Raw genomic sequence first — 19,321 nt, forward strand, 5'->3', positions numbered from 1 at the left:
GGTTTTAATTCCTCTCCAGTCGTATGTTTTGTTTTCCTCCTCGCTGTCAGACGTTCATCGGTGTCCTGAGGAGGAGGAGGAGGAGGAAGGCGGCCGGTGTTTCCCGACACGAGTCGAGCGCCTCCGAGCGAGCGCAGCCCGACATATTCTGAACATCTTCCAAATGTTGAGCCCGAGTCGTGAAGTGCGGCTCTGGAGGGGGGCGAGGTTGGACGGGAGGGAGGAAAACCTGCAGCATCCGCACTGATCTTCGCCTCTGAACGCATCCGGACGTCTGCGCCGCTCGCGCCGCTCGCGCCGCTCCCGCCGGACGGAGGAAAGGTGAGGCAGCGGAGGCTTTTCATCTCACACGCGGACACGCGTCCCGGACGCCACCGGAGCCCCACGGGTTAAATTCTGCAGTTTTTTGGTGGATGCGCTGATCGGCTGTCCCGGCCCGGAGGTGAGAGCTGGGAGGTTTTTTTTTTTTCATTTTATCAGCTAACACACGTTTTACTGGAATGTGGTGAAGGTGTGGAAATATGTTCAGTCCGTCTGATTAAACGGATCCGGCTTGAGGTGAAATGCTTCTTTCAGGTTGATGCTATTTGACTCCAGCCTCTTATGACTGGACTAAAATCATCATGATTAAAAAAAAAAGGGAAAGAAATTTGAATTGTAAAATGAAGGATATACATATATTTTGATTTCATTCTTGTTTTTACAGCAGGTAGACTGTTTGAAAACCAAAACATTCAACAATTAATATTAATGTCCTATTTTAGGAAAATGATAACCTATATTTACATCTCATGCACTACTCTGTACCTTAAGGCAGCTGCCTCTCTGTCTTAGCTCAGAAGCATCCATCATCAGAGGATGCTGTGGCCTGGAGGCTCGGCGGCTGTGCCGCCTCCACCTGCAGTGTCCTGCTCACAAACTGCAGTCAGGGCTGCATGGCAGCCCCGAGCGCCACAGGAGAGCCCTGCTGCTCATTCACCCTCTTCTCCATCACGAGATCACCTTTGCCATCATCCAATTTCACAATCACTCTCTCATCGCCTCAGATGGGGTGTTTGTTTGTGTTGCACAGCAGCTCCATCGCCCCCCCCTTCTCCCCATCCTCCATCTCCACTGATTTTAAAGAATCTGACAGGTCCAGCTAATATGGTGGATAGCTGTCATATCTTTTAGATCTCTGAAGTTTGTAGAAGAAATGGGCTGACGGCTCCGAGAAGCTTCCTCTCACAGCAAAACTTGGGGATTTGGTTTCTGTTCAGACATGAGATGCTGCTGTCATTTTGCCATGCTGATTCTGAACATGAGACCAGCTGAGGTGATAGTTGTGAGGATATGTCTGAAATCTCACAACTGCATCCAAACTTTCCATTTGTCATCTTTCTGCGTATCTCCTGACATAACAATATGTTCTTTCTTCCTCATCATTTATAAATGTTAGGCTTTGGAGGTAGCAGGGTACAGTATGTGCTCTTTCTTCTTCCGATGCAAAGAAACAGCGTCTGCTGAAAATGAAAGTGAAATGATGAATAGCCCGACACAGAACTTGCTTTGTAGCTGCCCCACATCTGCAGTCATTGAAAGCATTTCCGCCTCTTTAAAGGCCATGGACAAAGACCTGTCTGTCCCTCACCTCCCAGTGAGCTGTGAGTTTGGAGTTTGAGGGAACACAGGCAGGGCCTTTGATTTCGGAGTGGGATGCTCTTTCTGGCAACATATAAGATAAGGAGGAAGAAAGAGATGTAAAGAAAGTGAGAAATGAGATCGATATTCCAAGATAGGGAGGAGAGAGGTCTTAGCGGAAAGACACTGAAAAGAAAGTGAGAGATCGATACAAAACTGTCAAGTGTTGGCACAGAAAGTTAAAGAATCAAAACTGTTTATTCAATGAGATGAATATGTAAGAAACGCTTATATCAGGAAACTGTCTAGCATGCTGTATTTTGTGCATCTATGACTGTACAGATTGATGTTTCAGGTCTCATGACACCTTTCTGTTACATGCTACAAACTGTTTCATAAGATATTTATTTCATAAAATCTTCCTGGTGTACAGGACAAAATAATATGGATACGTTTACAAAGTTAAAGGAAAAAGCAGGACCACAACGTGGTATAGTGGTTTGCACCCTCATCTCATGAGAGAATCTGTAGTTATAATCCTGACTTGGGGGATTTTCTGTAGAGTTTGCCTGTTCTCTTTGGTTTTCTCTGTGTAAAGTCCAAAAACCTGCACACGAGGTTCATTACTGAGGAATGGAACCATGGAGTTGTACAATGACACTTGAATGGTGAGAAAAGTGAGAAAATATTTGAGAAAATATAAACAAAACTGAATCGAGATAACCAATAAGGTAGAAGTAATGATGAGTCATGGAAGGACAGCAGATGGCACACATGGCTGTGGCTCGTAGCCTGAAGGAAAGCATCTAAATGCTGGTTGGGAGTATTGCCTCCCTGCATGTGTATTGTTAGTGAAGGAGGCTTGTGGCATTGTTTGTTGCCTCAAATGCTTAAAAATCACAGAAACCGAGGAAAGGACTAAAATTTCTTTGCCTCACAGACATTTTGGAACACCAGATTGTCCGCGGTGACTCCATGAGACCAACTGCTGTGACAAACAGATGGTCCCCGGTCCTTTCTCTTTTTTTCCCATAGTCCATCAGTCCTGACTCTCAGATTGCTCTATTAATTGAATGTTGAGTTCTGCAAGGGTCAACAGTCATTTTATGAGTCAGAAATTACAATCAGTGCATGACACAGCAGCTTCAGATGAGACCCGAGAAGACAAACAACAACAAATCGAGGAACCAAAATGGGAGCTGCTGAAATTTGAGTTGTGCCGTTGAGAAGACACTAAGGATTTCTTTATTGAGGGACATTGTTCTGTGCGATGCAGCTTGGTTCCATATTTAGTTTCAGATACAATCGAATCAGTGGGCTTTTAGGCCTTCTGCCCAGAATGTGGCATGAGGATGTGGCAGACATAGCTGAGTGATGAATGAGGCCTTCTGTGAGACTGCAGTTCTGGTTGGTACATTATGACACTAAAGAAACGGTAATCATCCCACCATTTACAGCCGCAGCGACTCGGACATGTCCCGTGTTACAACGAGACACTTTAATCTTCGCTGTGTGTTTATTAGCTGCTGCAAAGTGCGGCCGTGAGCACTGCAGGTGCTCCCTCCGAGTCTCCTCCGGGGCTTTGTAAATGAAAGCTGCAGCAAAATTCTTCTTTTCTGCACAAAGCCTTGGCGTGCTGCTACAGATGCCTCAGTGTATAACAGGAGGCGGTTCACGTCATCATAATCCCCCTCAGTGTTTCAACAGAGGACGACTGAGGGTTTCCACGGATGAGTTCCTCCGCCGCCTTTACTGTTCTCCACTTTTCCAAATGGAAACCCGGCCCAGTCCTCAGACAGACAGATCAACATGATTTGATTTATCTTGTGGTTCATGAATTATTCTGCATTTAAGTCGAGGCATATAATCAATAGACAGTCACTGACAGTGATCCAAACCCAGGTGGCCCTCATAAAAATGCACATATCCCTCAAAAGAGAAGGGCTTAGCGAGGCCTTCGAGCCACACAAACCCTCTAAAGACCCTGGTTTTAAACTCCACTCAGGTATGGATTTAAATCCTAATGGCTTCCCAAAGAAAAATTGCATTACAGGCTGTTGTCATGTCTGAAGAGCAGTGATAACCTTGAGGTGGCGGCAAAGAGATTGCAGGATTTATAGCAGACAGCCTCTTCATGGGGAGCGTTTTTAAGATTTCAATATGATTAGATGGTCTAATTGAATCTCTGTACCACATATAAATAAGAAAGAAAAAAAGAAAGAGTCATGCTCTCAGAGGAATTCAAGTTAGGCAACACTGTTTCCAAATCAATAATTTAACAAGTTCATAGAATTATAATGACTTTGATGCTCGTCTTTCCAGCGTATAGATAACTTCATGGCTGCCTGCTACGTCTGTGCTGCATCATCAAAGTGTATTGCTGCAGTCTTTTTTCTGTTTCTGAAGTTTTACTAATTCAGATTATTTATTGTGTGTGTTTTTCTTGCGCATCTACTAGAATTTAAACCAAAGAATGATTAAGTACAGGACACTACTGAAATGTTAACCTTTTAATCAAAACACATATTTGAGCGCAAATTCAAATTTGAAAGTGATCTATTTTGCAAAAGTGCAAAAACCACAATAAAAAATGATATTCATTTCATAAACAGTAACACTGGAAACTGATTTGAATATTGGGGTTTAGCAAGAAATTGCTTCTTGTCATTTTTTATTTTGAAGAATTGAACTGACCTTCAAGATTTTTAATATTTGTTTTTTTTTTAATTTTATTATTATTATTATTTATTTTATTTTGTTTGGCTGTGAGAGCCAACAGTTGAATCCCAGACTCTTTGCTCATGCTTACAGGTCATTTCAGGACGCGTTCCTCTTAGAACATCTGACACTGAGAACAGTAAAGGAGCATTATGTTGATGACCTTTGTGTCTTACACTGTTAAAGATACTTTACGCTTTACATTATTCACTGTAACATTCCTGAATGGAGCGCTTCAAAATAATGTCTACACATTTATTGTCTATTGGCTGCTGAAACCTTTACATTGATTTTACAATTCTGTGGTTCGTGTGTGTGTGTGTGTGTGTGTGTGTGTGTGTGTGTGTGTGTGTGTGTGTGTCTTTGGACATGTCAACTAGATTCCTTTTCTGTTTATGAAGTGATTTTCATTAAGCTTAGAGCGATAAGCAACACTAATTCATTAGAAATCAGTCAGATATTTTATATCGACACGGGGATACTAGCAACACTACTTATACTAGTGTGAGAGCTGATGTTAAAATGTGTGTTTTTATTTCTAGATTCAAAAGAATCAGCCAAGATGGCGGCAATCGGTGTGATTGCACTGAGCATCCTGATCAGCACAGGTATGTAAAGAGCAACTGGTTTCCTTCATGTTTCATGTTTCATGGTAAAATTTTTTTATAAAATGACAATGAAATCAAACAATAATAAATAAATGAATAATAAAATGTGTGCATTATGAGCAGTTGGCATGCATGACTGTATACTCTGGATACTCTGGCTTCATTTCATGGTGCAAAAAACATGAAAAGATGGTAAGGTTAATAAGCAAAATTTTGGGAGCCGGTGATTATCTGACATTCTGTGTTTGTCGTGTCCTGAACTGGAAACAAGTTTATTGTGTACGTTTTGACTGTTGCGCATTGCACACAAGCGTGATGCGCATGATAACACATCATATGCAATACTCTATATTACTAGCTTTGATGGTCGGGAGAGGATCTGTTTTGATAAGGAGTAGAGTTTCTAAATTCTTCATCATGTTGAATTATAGAAAAGATAAAGTCTCAGAAACTGTATTTCCACATATTACTGATATGACCTGATATGATTCTTATTTTCATGTTTTGTTTTGTTTTTGCAGCTCTTTCTGCTCCAGTAAAGGTAAAATCTATACTACTGTGTTATCACTTGGTAATTATAGAAGACTTTTGCCCTGTTGCATCTTCGTTAATTGTTCTGATGTCTGATCCAGTTAATGAGGAGAACCTGACCTTATTCCACGGCGAAGACTTCCACATCCTGCTGCCGTCGCTCAATGTGGAGGTGACGTTTCAGAACAAGTCCACTGGTCTGATCCTGATGAGGGACGGCGCTGTGGTCAGCAGCCGGGTCAAACTCAACCGCCACCTCAGCCACCTCGTGGTGGATAACGTGCGCGAGGAAGACGAGGGGACGTACACCGTGAAGAATCAAGAGAAGCCCGATGACGTTAAACGCATTTTCCTGATCGTCCGAGGTACTGAACACGACTCATGAGGAACAGGAATGGAGCAGAGTGCTGCAGCTCCAAGGCTCCAATCAATCAAAATTTTAATCACATTTATACCAGCAGGGTGACTTTTTGGAGCTTCCAGTATTTCCTGTTCCTAATTTCGGCTTTGATGTCAAATTCAAATGATAAAGTAAGCTACAGTAAACAGGCATGAGTGTAACAGGTGTGACAGTTGCAGGCCTTTAAATAAGGACCCAGCTTTCTGACCTTTACTTCCTAAGCGTCTAAACAGCACAGCGCTGATCAAAATGTGTTTCGTTTTGAAAATTTGAGGTTTTTAAGTGTTTTTCAAATTGATTTTTAATTTGATTCTGTTCTCATCCTTGAACATTGATAGCAAATATAAATTCAGGTAGTTCCAGGTAATTCCAGGTAATAATGGTTTTAATGTTCTACCTGCTCTGAATTAACAATGTAAAAAAAACAAATGAGCAGAAGGGAGCCCTGATCAAGGTAATGTTTGTTTTTCAGGGCAATGAAATCCTATTTATTCACCCTTTGTGGTTTAATAATTTTATTCAAGCTGGCATCAGATAAATGACAAGGGAATGAAGAGCCCTGATCTGAATTTAAAATCAGTGTGTTGACATTTCACCCACTCCAACCACACATCTGCACGTCCTGTTTGTCCTGACAGTCTTAAAATATGCTGCAGTGTTAGCTCTGAACTCTAAAAGGCATTTCCGGTCAGTGTATGCTCACAAACCGGACATGAAAAAGGGAGAGAGTCATTTAAACATGCAGAGGGAGGAGTAGGCTCAGAACCAGCGTGGATAAATGTGACTGCAGAGGATAAAATGCCATATGGAGGGACTAAATGTTTTGTGAGGTGTTGAAGAGATGTGTGTATGTGTGTGTGTGTGTGTGTGTGTGTGTGTGTGGTGTGTGTGTGTGTGTGTGTGTGTGTGTGTGTGTGTGTGTGTGTGTGTGTGTGTGTGTGTGTGTTGTCAGAGTGCGAGAGCATGCTGGAGCTGCCAGGCAGTAATTATGCAGCTTTTTAACCACCAGCACCCTCCCCTCTGCTCCCGTCCCTGCTGTTTTCCTGTCTTTATCTTGTCTTCGCTGTCCTTCCTTCTCTTTGGTTTGTGCTTCTACCCTTTCATTCCCCTCGCCCTGATATTTTTGGACCATTGCTCGCTCGTTTCTCTGCAGTCGGTCCTCGTTTCACCACATCTGTCAGGCCATTCCCTCTTCCTCTGCTTCAACCCCCCCCCCCCCCCCCCCCCCCCCCCCAAACCATCCTCTGTCTCAACAAATCCTTGGCTCTTCTTATTTCTTTCTTTTGTAAATGTCACTGATTTTGCTGCAAGATTGATGCATATCACTTTTTGTGTTCTAGATTGCACAAACGAGCAGATCGTGAAATACGGCTCCAACTTCCGCTTGTCTTTATCGGGGATTACTCGTCCAATCACCCTGGAGTACAAGTCCAGCGCTGTGGAAGCCAACCAAACATCTTGGTAAACACTAAAAAATCGCGCTGATGTTTCTGCCCAGTTAACTTTTCAGTTGTTCACACAGCTTCATCGGTCTCAGTGGATTCTCAGCTGGTAGGACTAGATATCTTCCAGTCCTCTGGTTTCTGGTTTGTTCCCCCGCCTCTTTATATGTTGATGTGTCCTTGAGAAAGATATTGATCCCCAACTCAGGGTTCCCATGCCCTCACATGTCCAATAGAGCAGCATTGATAAATCAACAACTCAGATAATTCTCTGAATAATCAAAAAACATTAAAAGTTGTTTGTTTTTTCTCTGTGTTTAACTTGGTCGTGTTGATAACAGAAGGAAGTCTTGGCAAAACAATATTTATATATAAATTGTGACAATTATAACTTCCAAAAATAAGCTGAGAAAACTTCCTCCTCTCTGACATTACTCACTGCAGGCCAGCTCTGGTCGTGCTGACTGCAACAGAGACATCCCCGGAGCCCTACCAGGGCCGGATCACCATCAACGATCAGTACGTCACCCTCCACGGCGTCACCGGCAGCGACGAGGGCAGCTACACCATCTGGAATGGCAAAGGAGACATTCAAAAGAAGGAGTGTCTTAATGTCAAAGGTGAGAGCACAGATGAAGACGCAGTGTTTGTGTTTAGCTCAGCTCTGCTTCTTGTGTCTTAAATCATCAGAGGCTGCGTCCAGGATGTTGCCCTTGTCTCCCTTTTAGCGTTTACACTGCTCTTGTTTGTCTTAATGGCTTTTTAAAGACTGGAACCCTAATGGCTTCTGCGGGCTAATGCGTTCCAGATGATCCACAAGCCTGGAAACGGCTCTGTGAAGTATTTATCGAATGTCCTCCATCTTCTGCTGTCTTTTTGTTCTTCAGAGCATCACAACTTTGTGACCCTACCCCAAGATGCACGACTGAAGATCAACCTGATTCTCAACAGCTCTTTGGTGCAACTTTACTACCGCCCCAAGTCCGAGTCCACACCACATCTGCTGTTGGACAAGGGGGAATTTACAAACGTAAATAAGATCTCTTGTTCTTTTAAAGCTGAACCATCCAATAAAAGTAGAAATAGAAATGTTTTCTCAAGCAAGCACCACACAAACTACTGTTATATATTCTGTCAATTGTTTGGATCATTCTCCCAGTACAGTATCTTTAAACGTTTAAGTACAGTGGGAGGAAAAGCAGAAAACCTCGTGCTTGGACTTCTTGAACTGATCTTTACATGCAAAGTAAAACAACTTCAGTAACAGTTACAGTAACTCAAATGTTTATAGACATATTTCTGCCATATTTTCTGTATGGGATCCTTTTCTGTACCAGCTCTAATGCTTTTTTTACTACTTCAGAGCTATTTATTTCTCAGTCAATCACTGGTGGAGTTTTTGTGCTCCAGTTACTGCTGCTCTGATAATGATTCAGGGTTTTTGTGTGTGTGTGTGTGTGTGTGTGTGTGTGTGTGTGTGTGTGTGTGTGTGTGTGTTTTTATTCCAGGCACGAATTGATCTGGGGTTGGAGGACCGCCTCTCCTTGGATGGTTCAGTGGTTTATCTGGATCAGGTCAAGCGTGCAGATGTGGGCGAGTTCAAAATTACAGACCTGCAGGGATTCACTGTGTCCAACGTCCACCTGGAACTAGAACGTGAGAAACGCCTGTTTCAAGGCTAACTGGTTGTATTATTAGAAGTGGGTCGTTGGTATCAAAGTATGGTCGTCCAAGAATAAGCGCTGTGTGACGCAGTGAGGTAGAAATCAAGTAATCCCTCTTTTTTCTTCTGTCTTCACGCTGAGGAACTTCAGCAGATCAATAAAAGGTCAGCTGAATTATTTCCCTTTGTTCTCTTGTCACTCTCCTCTTTCCTGCTGTGTCTTCATGTAGCTTACAGACTGGAGTCTCTGTATGTGGCCATCATCGCCCTGTTGGGCCTGCTGGTCTTCCTTCTGCTTGTTTGTCTGCTTTCCTGCCTGATCAAAGTGAAGAAAAGGGCCAAGAGGGCCGCTGCTCTAGAAAAGATTGCCCAAAATGCAGGGAAAGAGGATGAGGGAGAAGCCTTCAGACAGGTGCGAGGATGAAAGACACACCTCAGAACGTGTTGACGGTGACAGCGGTGCGTAATTGGATGCAGTGGATTATGTTTCTGTTCCGTATCTGTGTGCATTTTCACAGGTGGTCAAGAACATCACCAAACTCAGCGAGGAGTCGAAACACTCCCAGGCGGACAACACAGAGAAATCTCAGAGCACCGAGGTGGACATCAAAGTGAGAAATAATGCGGTTTTCTCCTCATAACTGAAACATTCAGAGGTTTTTCCATAACGTCTCAATTTTTATGATGTCTTCTGCGTTTAGACATTTGCAGCTTATTCAGAACGCTACTGCTAGAGTCCTCACTAAGATCAACAGAGAGGATCACATCAGTCCAGGTCTCGGATCTTTGCAGTGGCTTCATGTGTGGCGAAGAATGCCTTTTTTTTTAAATACAACTCTTGGTTTATGAAGTATTGAATGGTTCAGGGTCAAAATATATTCCTGATCTGCTGCCGTGTTGTGAACCGTCCTGGTCTCTCAGGTCTTCTGGGACTGCTTTGCCTTCTGCCCCAAAAACATAAATAGAGAAGCAGTTTTCTGTTTCACAAACAGTCTCCCAGAAAACCTGAGGTCAGTTCCTACTCTTCCTTCTTTTAAAACGAGGCTGAAATATTTCTGTTTGCCACTCCCTTTTATTGAGTTGAACTTCTTAAATCCTTGCTCGGCACTTGAGCTGCACTGTGACATAAGTTCTTCTGTTTTAGCTTATTATTATCTTCCAATTTATTTCTCTATTTAAAAACCAGTTTATATGCTTCCCTTCTCTTCCCATCGCCTTTTCAGATCATTTCAAATTTCTTTGTTACTGACAGTTGCGCAATTGTTGTTGTTGTCTGTCTGAACTCAGGGTCTGGAGGTTTCTTCGAAGGAAGTTGGGATCGGTAACATGGAGACCAGTGACTCGGGGGTTGGCTTTAACACTGCCCTCCCACTGGACACTGACACCGACGCTCCTGATCAAATCCCTGACTCTGAGGCTGTGAGCATCTCGGCTGCTACTGAACCCAAACCAAGTCCTCCGCCTGCCGCTGCTGCTGCTGCTGACGCTGCTGCTGACTCCCAGCCAAGCGCTCCACCAGCTACGGAAACCAAACCCAGTCCAGTACCTGAAGCTAAAGTCAGCCCCGTCCCGGAGCCAAAGAAAACCCCCGATAAGCCCGTGGAAGCAAAGCTAGATGTGCCCAAACCGGCAGAAGTTAAGCTCAGCCCAGCCCCGAGCCCCGAGCCCAAGTCTGGTCTGAGTCCGGCCGAGCCGAAGGCCCCCGCGCCCACCCCAAGTCCCGAACCGAAGCCGGCCACTCCCAAAGCCACCACCCCGACACCCGAGATCAAGAGCTCCCTGACTCCCACGGCTGAGTCCCCCAAACCGACCACGCCCGAACCCATTACCAACGGCACACCCGAGCCCGGGCTGGACTCCAAAGCGAGCCCAGATCACGCTGAGATCATCGGAGGCTCCACCCCCAAAGCGGCCCCACCCAAAACCCCCGAGGTGGAGCTGAAATCAAGCGGCGCCGCGCTGGAAGCCAGTAAAGATATCACCGTGGCTGAGGATTCAACAAGCGCCACTTGAGAACCGGTCCTCTGCGAAAACACAAAGGAAGTCCCACAGATCTCCTCCATCTCCCCCCCCACCGTAGACAATCCAGCACCTCCCCTACCAAATATCAAGGAAGCCGCCACCTCTGGGGCTGGGATGGCATTTTAACACGTCCAATGGCTGAACACTGTATTACTCTGATAACAGTAACTCACTTATCTATCAACTAACACTAAAACTTTGGAGACTCTGCATCAAAAACACTTCACGTAACAATTGTGGCTGTTGATTGTTCGACATATTACTTATTCGCACCTTGCAGCCTCAGATTTTTTGGTAACTTTTCAGTAAAACTGCCAGACTGCAAATGAAAGCCTTTGCAGAGTTTACATCTAAAATGTTAACTCCACATAAGGTCTCTTCTTAAAAAACTCCCAGAAAGGTTTACAGCATTTTACTATAACAACATGCTGAAAGTCCTCAACATCCCACTCCGATGTTTTCTTCTCTGTCAGCGTATGGATGAAGCAGAAAAAAAAGACATTTGCAGCCATTGTCATCTCAACCCCTCTGATTACACTTGACACGATTGTTTTTTACTCACGTGTGCCAGATCTCCAGCTTGAAAACCACTCTTATCTTTACCCACACAATAACACTAATAATACTAATCCCTATTACATAATGTATAGCCTCAGACAGAGATTCAGGCCCCCAGTGGAGAATTCAGATCCCTCATGTCTTTGATCTGGATTTCCCGGTGGCTCTATGAACATCCCAGTGTGCTCAAAGTTTCAAGGTATCAGGAAACTTCAGGCACTTAATAAGACCGCCCCGCTCCTCCTGTATGTTTGGCTTTCCAAAGATAAAATACTGAATAATGTGGTGATTTAGAAAATACCCCTTCGGCCTCCTTTTTTATGTCCTTACTTTAGCTCGTCTTTCAGCCCTCTATCTCTCCCCGCCTCTTCTTCCATTCATTTGTTCGGTGTTATCTTTAAACAAATGGCCTTTTAACTGAAATCAAAGCATACAGTTCATTGAAAAGTCATTCTTGTGTCTGTGACCCTGTAAAATTTAGCAGAAGCTTCAATATTTATGCCTTGTATATTCAGCAGCTCTGAAATACTCCTACAGTTTCGAGGCCTTTCTCATTGCCACGACCATGATCTGTCCGGAGCTGGTCTGAGTCAGTTTGGAAGTACACAAGGATGCCCAGTCAGCACAGTTTAATCCCCGCTGAAATGTTTGTGTGGTCCTGGGGAGGTGTGCAGATACAATTTCTTGTGTGAAAAATGCACGTCTCTACCTCAAGTTTTAACCGACCACCAGGAACTCAACGACTGTTCGGCTTTGACGCACTGGAGCGCTTCAGAGTTTGTAGGGAAGCACAAAAAAGGCCACCATTCAAAGCGATGAGAGAAACGGGGGGTGGAAATTCTGCGCAGATCCATCTATAATCGACTGGCCATTCTCAGTACGTGTCTTGAAAAATACATTTTTATTAGAAATAATTTGAGATGTGCCAGCATCTTCAAAAAGCCATAAGAGAAGTTAGACTTAGATGTCAGATTTGATATGAAAATCGACACAAAATACTAAAATGACAAAAAAATTCAAATCAAGGTGCCTCGATGTTTCATGGATTAACTGTATCTGATCGACACACTGAGGAATGTTATTTCAGTGGAAAACGTGGAAGACTCTGTCTCTGCCTTGTTTCCTGCCCAGATCTGTGAAGAAAGCACAAAGTCATTTGGCAATACTGATAGTGCTCTTTATACTGACATGCATACACAAACACACACAAACACACTCCCCAGCCTTGTAAATATTGCATGTGTTTGCCAGTTTAACCCGGCCTTCTCCCATGGCTGAATGTTTTTAGTGTATAGAACAGTTGTTATATTATATACCTAATAATATAAAACTCTCACCATCTTCAAATTGAATATGTATATATAAATATATATATACACTAATATTCACTAATGTCTTGAACAAATTTAACAACCAAATATTGTAAAAGTCCATTAAAGCCCTATACGAGCTCTTTCTATCACCATCCCACCCTGACAGTATTCACCACATTCTGTATTTCTCACTGTATTCACATGTTGTATTTCAATGTTTAGCCACAGCATGTCCACGACATGTGTTGAATGACAGGCTCTAACATCGCAAAAACTCAAACTCTTACCAAGTGTATGTACAGCTTCCAACTATAGTTTGCTAATCTCTACATCAGTGAGAAACTTAAATAAGAAATATGGATTCCGTCAGATGTGTGGGTCAGTTCTTGTGGAATGAAAGTGTCTAAATAACAGCCTGCAGACTGACTACGGTCGACGATCCATTTCTAATTGCCCCCCAGCTATTATTTGATGACAGCGATAGCTTTGATACAGTAAAGGGAAAATGATACACTCCATCAACCTTGAGTAAACTCTGTGTGTGTCCCTCTGGGGATAGGTGTGGAAACTCCTGTCCTGAATATAAACTTGGTAAGAGTCAGAGCTTTTGCAGCGTCTTGTCCAGACATTGTGTCAGTGCGGTAGGTGTGTGACCGGAGGAGTGATGTCTTCATGTTGCCATCGTTGTGTGTCAGGGATTTCTGTGTCTGAGTGTGTACGCCTCGGCTGTCATGCATGTATCTTCGAGTGTGAGTGGTTCATAAGCGAGCGAGTGGTCACGCGGTTTGTACAGAACGAAGCAAGCTTATTTACTTTGTGCTTTTCTGTCTGTGGTGAGGTATCCATGTACGTGCCTGCATAAATCTCGTCTTGCAATGTGAAGATAAACAAGTGCTGTGTTTAAGTCATGAGTGTGAATGTGTTCTAAGCCACTAAAAAAAATTGTAAAAGTTAATGATATTCAAGTAACTCTTGTCTTTGTTTTAGTGCCTAAATGTATCTTGGATAGTTGGCCTGTTGTATGTCATTAGCCACTTCCTAATGGCACCTAATGGTTTTTGGATATTCACAGTTGCCAGATGCAGCTTGCACACCTAAATGAACAAAGTGACAAAACTAACTGGCGCGAGATTGTGACTGTGACAGACTGTGTTAATGTGAAAGACGTTTGTAAAGACACGATGAAGGTGACTTGACTAGACTATAAGTAGCAAACAGACTTCTGCATGTGCTTGGTCAGTGGTCGAGGGGGGGTTTTCTTGAACCCAGACTGCAGCACAGTTTGCACAGTTTGGAGAATGTGGACGAGTCCATGGTAGCAGCAGATGAATGACTCAACTTTTGTGTGTGTTGCGTAGCCCCCGGGGGTCGTTGTGTGGTAAGCTATTGACGAGAGACAACCGAAACCACGTTTTCAAGCTTCGTCACAGTCGTGCGATGTCAGAGATTGAAACGCTGCGCCACTCAGAGGAGTATATTAAGAGAGGCAGATCGTGAGTGGTGAGTACGATGAGCCGTTTGTTTTCCACATTGCCAGCATCTCAAACAGGCTCTGTCTAATGGGATTGAAATTGTTTGCGCCTAAACGGTGCCAGAGGGATTTTACTTTCTCTCCCCCCTCTGATAAGACACTGATAGACACCACTACTGTTAAAACCTCTGCTACTTGCACTACGTGAGTCGCTGCTGCTCTCTCTGGTTACTGCTACTGTTGCGGCCTGGTTGTGGTTTGATGTCCCACATGATCTCTCTGTCCTCCCTTTTTGCACAACACTTCACACAAATGTTTTGTAAAGACAATGTTTTTTTTTTCTTTCGTTCATGTATAAAGGAATACTAAGAATAAACAAAAGAACATGACGCTTGTATTGTTGTCTTCAGTCACTTTGAGCTACAAGCAGGCAGACGGGCACTTCGGTCTCAGAGCTGTCCTTTTCAGCTCAGTCAGTCACTCAGTGTCAACATAGATTTGCCGGGAGTTTCGTGAGCCGCGTTCTCACTCCCGAGTCCCACGACTCCCACTGCCTTGCTCTGGGATCCCATAACTTCTCCAGGACAAGTCACAGCAGGGCATGTACGGAGTTATAAATAACCAGGACGAGGTAGCATCATAAAGCTGTTTACACCTGCTTTAGACGTCAAAACTGAATGCAAATTATAAACCATGTTTAGATTTTCATCTTTGGATTTCAGCCACTTATGTGCAAAGGATGAAAAAAAAAAAAAAGATCACTGAACAAAACATTCGTTAATATTGTCATGACCTTATACTTTCATTGTAAAATAGTGAACAATGAAATTGAACATACTACAGATGATTATTTTGTGCCCCCCACCGGTGCTACATAGAGTTAAATCCTGACCTTTAATCATTGTTCTGGCAGCAAACTGTGAAAACTGGCCAATTTAGAGCAATTTCTAAAAGTCAGTAATTCAGACTGAAACCACTGAAAGTGGGACTGTTCATCCTAAAAATGAAAATTATCCAGTTTTTTTTTCAAATAATATGCATTCAATCCAATAAATGACTCTTTCAGTGACAATATTTATTGATAATTCCACTGATATTTCAACAGATGTGTGTGTTCCTCTCCAGCCAGATGTAGCCTGAATTTATTTACATGATACCATCACCTTAAAGACATGCAGCCAGTACAGTGGACTCTGATTAGAAATACACATTGGTAAATAAACATTGATTGCAGCTATTTTCTTTAGAAAGTAACAGAGTCACTCCACTGAAAATTAAACAGCAACAACATTTTTGGAAAACCCAGCTATGCATTACTGTATTACTATATAGAATGCACTGCAATCTAGACATTAGCAAATCCTGAAAGTAACTGATTTTTATAACTAATGAGAAGATAAAATGCAAAAAAAAAAAAAAAAAAAATCAGCAAAGTTAACTACCCAATAATGAACGGGTGCCTTAACGGAAAGTTATGTTTATCTTAGGCCATGAATGAGTCACAGGCTGATAGGCTAGTGCAAACACCACATTCAGAGGTTTCTCTTCATCCTTTCAGAAGATTTTTTTCAAATAATCCCCAGGGCTTGGTATAAATGCTACTTCAGGTCTGAACGGGTTGAACTTCTTATAGCGAAGGAGTGAAAACTTTAATCGGTGCCGTGTTCTTTCCATCGTCATCATCACAGGGGTTGTAGAAGGGGAACAGCGGGCCTGCTACAGTTTCCATGGAGAACGTGTAGATGGGCGCCATGGTTACAGCGTTGTAGAAAGTGACCTCTTCCTTCTCACAGTCTAAAAACACACCGACGCGAACGAGGCGGAGCGATACGGTGACCTTGGTGGGCTTCGGGTCGGTGCACGCGATCACGGACCCTCCCTTCAGGGCCAGTGTCCACAGACCGTTGGAGGTTCCTGTCGTTTGCATCTCCCCTCTGGGGACGTCTTCTCTCGCCACGCCCAGCCTCCACGCTGTCTTCCCAGCCACTTCCACCTCCCAGTAGTGCCGGCCGCTGATGAAGCGCTGGTGGCCCAACACACAGTAGTAATAGTGAAACCGTCGCGGGTTGGCCGGGCAATCCGTCGTGTCTTTATCCTCCTCATACCAGACTGAAGTCAAGGACTGGGACAGCGACAGGTTCGGATGGGCTGTTTCGGGGTCAAAGGTCATTGGCGTGATATCTACAGAGAGGAGATTGGTGTCAACGAGTATTCCTGTGGGTTTTCCGTGTGTTGTTTCAGATCCAGTGTGATAGATGTACAAACCCGGGTACAGACAGCTCTTCATGTGCTTCCATATTCTGTACTGGATGGGTCCTATGAACTGCCCAGAGCGCACCTCGGTGTCCACTTCAGCTGGAGGCTTGAAACTAATCTGAGACCTGCTTGGAGACAGCGGGAAGATGGATGGACTGAGTGATGGATGGCGATGTGTCAACCAACCAGACACACTGCAGAGACGGTTGTGGAGACAAATTGATACCAAGCATGCATATACACATGATTAATGAGTTGGGAGGGACATGGAGGAGACAGAAAAATAATACATTAATTTGACAAACACCTGCCTTTTTATGAGCTCTTGTATTTCCTGTAATGAGAGAAACAACATAGAGATTGGCAGTAATTAGTTAAAATAACACTGCAGCACTTTTTTATTATCTCAGTGAGATTCCTGTTTGCCGACCAGTGCACCGACTGCCTTTTGTCCTTTCACTCTCAAATTAGAAATTGATTTAGATTTGTTAAACCAGGAATGTGAATTGTTTAGTCAATAAATGTATATCATTGATTGAAGGGGAGTGAATGAGGCTCAGCCCATCAGCTAACAAAGCTACAGTCCTGCAGCTGGGTCCCTTTGGTGAAAATTGGAAGAATCACGGCATGAACAGTGACCTGTTCCTGATCAAACCGGGTGTATATGTGTGTGTTTTATCCTGGTCATGGTAAGAAAACAGCAGCCTGAAATGTAAAGACATGTAAACTGGTGTCTTCTGTTTCAGTGGAAATGTTTCCTCACTTTGAGCAGCTTGGGACTGTCCTCCTCAGTCAGTTTGCTATTGAGCACCATGATGGCTTTGTCCAGGTCCCTCCCTTGCTCAACTATTTTCTTTTCTCTCTCCTTCAGCTGCTTCACTTGCTTCTGTCTCTCCCTCCTCAGCCGGTCGTACTCCCTGCACTCCTCCTCATCCAGGAAGCGGTGGAGGTTTTGAAACTCAGCCTTGATTTCCCGTTCCAGATCATCAAATCTGTTCTGAAGGGCAACAGGGGTGAACACAAAAATAGAAGATTCAGTCCATGTTGGATGAAACAACAGCCTGAGACAAAACTGATGCGACCATATTCACATTTAGTTTGATCCAAATGAAATGATTGTGTCTGAAAAGTGGATGTTTTGAGGAAGATTGTATAAAAATAAGGCGACAACAGTACCTCTACTTCCACTGAATCTATGTACGTTTCTCTCTCTGCCTCTCTGCACTGGTCTACCTCATGCTTGATTCTTTTAATAGCCTGGAAAAGCTTTTCCTGTAACACACACACACGAATGCACACACACACGAACGCACACACACACACACACGAAAATTCAAGTAGATGATACACGGAACAGAAATAGAACGATGTAATAAGCTGCAACGTGAGTTTGTTTGCCTGTGAAATATAAACTTTCAAGTAAGCCCGCACACATCGTGACACATTTCTCACGTCATTTTTTTCAAAGTGCAGTGGCAAGTGAAAGTCATTAAAGTCAAAACTTACCTTGTGATCACAAAGAAGGCTTTTGTTGCAGTTGTTGTTGGTGTCTTTCATGTGGTTTTGGTACATTCCAGTTTTCTGCATATGTAGACAACAGAGTTACTCAAAAAAAAACTCAGAGATATTTGAATAAAGGTGATGGAGAGAGTGGGACAGAGAGATAAATTGAAGGACACAAAAACACATCAATGCAATGAGAGAGAGAAAGGACACAGACAGGACCAAAAACACACATAAGCGCAATTAAAAAAAGCCATACAAAAAAAAAAAAAACCCAAGGACATACTTCCAAGTGGAAAAATTAACACGCGATGGCCTATTGACAGGCACAGATCAGTAGCTACAGCGTGACTTCAGAATATATGGATCCATTAAAGGTAGGGGAGGCCGAGGAGGGGTGGGAAAGAGGCAGATGACTGCAGCTGCCAGGAGAGCTTGCTGCCTGGCTGGATGGTTGGCAACGACGATTTATGGCTGCAGACTGAAGAGAATCTATTTCTGTCCACCAGTGTCTTTGGAAACAACGAGAGAGGCAGCCAGCCAGCCAGCCAGCCAGATATTGTGTTTCATAATGGCAGATGTTTTGCCAGGAAGGGACACAAAGCAAAATCATTTTTTTGTGAGATGGATCTCTAACATCTGAGGGGGTGAAAAAATGCACTACTGTATTTATGCAGCGTTGCTTTGGAAGCTGCATTAGGGGATGCTGCTTGGCTCTGTGTCCCCTGCTGAGTTTCATATTGTCTGAGAAGAGGAGGCTCTCATTAATACTACAGTCAGCATTTCCCTGTCCTTCAAGGAGCATTATCTGTATCCCACTGCTCACATACAAATGTCTTCTCTTTTTAATCTCCTCAGGATCTGTCCACTTAAAATCTAAACACTGCTTTCTTATTTTCTTAAATTTCTTCCCCCAAAAGCCATGCGAACTCTCCAACCCCTAGTTTCCACGAAGGAGGGGGTTCTGGCTTTGGGTGCAGGGTATGTGCACTGAAGCAGCATCTCTGCAAATGTTCTTCATCTATAATTCATGGTTCTGGGTCCTGGCAAGTGACTATGCTGAGCTATGGCTGAGCAGCAAACTACAGTATGCGGCAAGTGGTAGGTGATTCTGTGAAGCATGAAAGTTGCTGCATGAAGTCATGAAAGAATGGAAACAGCAATTTAATAGCAATTAAAGTTGTTAATAAATATTGTTGATCACATAAGGACTGAG

General features: G+C 43.4%; 2 protein-coding genes across 4 annotated transcripts; one reads left to right on the forward strand and one right to left on the reverse strand.

Annotated features, from left to right (window-relative positions):
• The first annotated feature begins 84 nt into the window (after nucleotides 1–84).
• Nucleotides 85–12,577, forward strand: LOC115396983 (cadherin-related family member 5). Its single transcript, XM_030103113.1, has 12 exons — nucleotides 85–442; nucleotides 4,881–4,946; nucleotides 5,468–5,486; nucleotides 5,577–5,842; nucleotides 7,218–7,335; nucleotides 7,761–7,939; nucleotides 8,207–8,349; nucleotides 8,828–8,975; nucleotides 9,213–9,394; nucleotides 9,501–9,593; nucleotides 10,270–10,524; nucleotides 10,561–12,577. Exons 2-12 carry the CDS (start codon nucleotides 4,901–4,903, stop codon nucleotides 10,993–10,995), a joined length of 1,884 nt encoding a protein of 627 aa, XP_029958973.1. The 5' UTR covers nucleotides 85–442; nucleotides 4,881–4,900; the 3' UTR covers nucleotides 10,996–12,577.
• A 3,207-nt stretch (nucleotides 12,578–15,784) lies between these two features.
• LOC115397044 (E3 ubiquitin-protein ligase TRIM69) lies at nucleotides 15,785–18,303 on the reverse strand. 3 transcript variants are annotated; one of them, XM_030103207.1, is made up of 5 exons: nucleotides 18,109–18,303; nucleotides 17,779–17,874; nucleotides 17,366–17,594; nucleotides 16,612–16,796; nucleotides 15,785–16,527 (listed from the first exon to the last, which is right to left on the reverse strand). In XM_030103207.1, the coding sequence occupies exons 4-5, from the start codon at nucleotides 16,631–16,633 to the stop codon at nucleotides 15,974–15,976; spliced, it is 576 nt and encodes a 191-aa protein (XP_029959067.1). In that variant the 5' UTR covers nucleotides 16,634–16,796; nucleotides 17,366–17,594; nucleotides 17,779–17,874; nucleotides 18,109–18,303; the 3' UTR covers nucleotides 15,785–15,973. The 3 variants fall into 3 exon arrangements, with proteins under 3 accessions (XP_029959067.1, XP_029959069.1, XP_029959068.1); XM_030103209.1 differs by having other exon boundaries at nucleotides 16,612–16,727; nucleotides 17,366–17,599; XM_030103208.1 differs by lacking the exons at nucleotides 17,366–17,594; nucleotides 17,779–17,874; nucleotides 18,109–18,303 and having other exon boundaries at nucleotides 16,612–16,942.
• Between the last annotated feature and the right edge of the window lie 1,018 nt (nucleotides 18,304–19,321).

This window comes from Salarias fasciatus, chromosome 11 (genome assembly GCF_902148845.1).
Source record: "Salarias fasciatus chromosome 11, fSalaFa1.1, whole genome shotgun sequence".
Lineage (NCBI taxonomy): Eukaryota > Metazoa > Chordata > Actinopteri > Blenniiformes > Blenniidae > Salarias > Salarias fasciatus.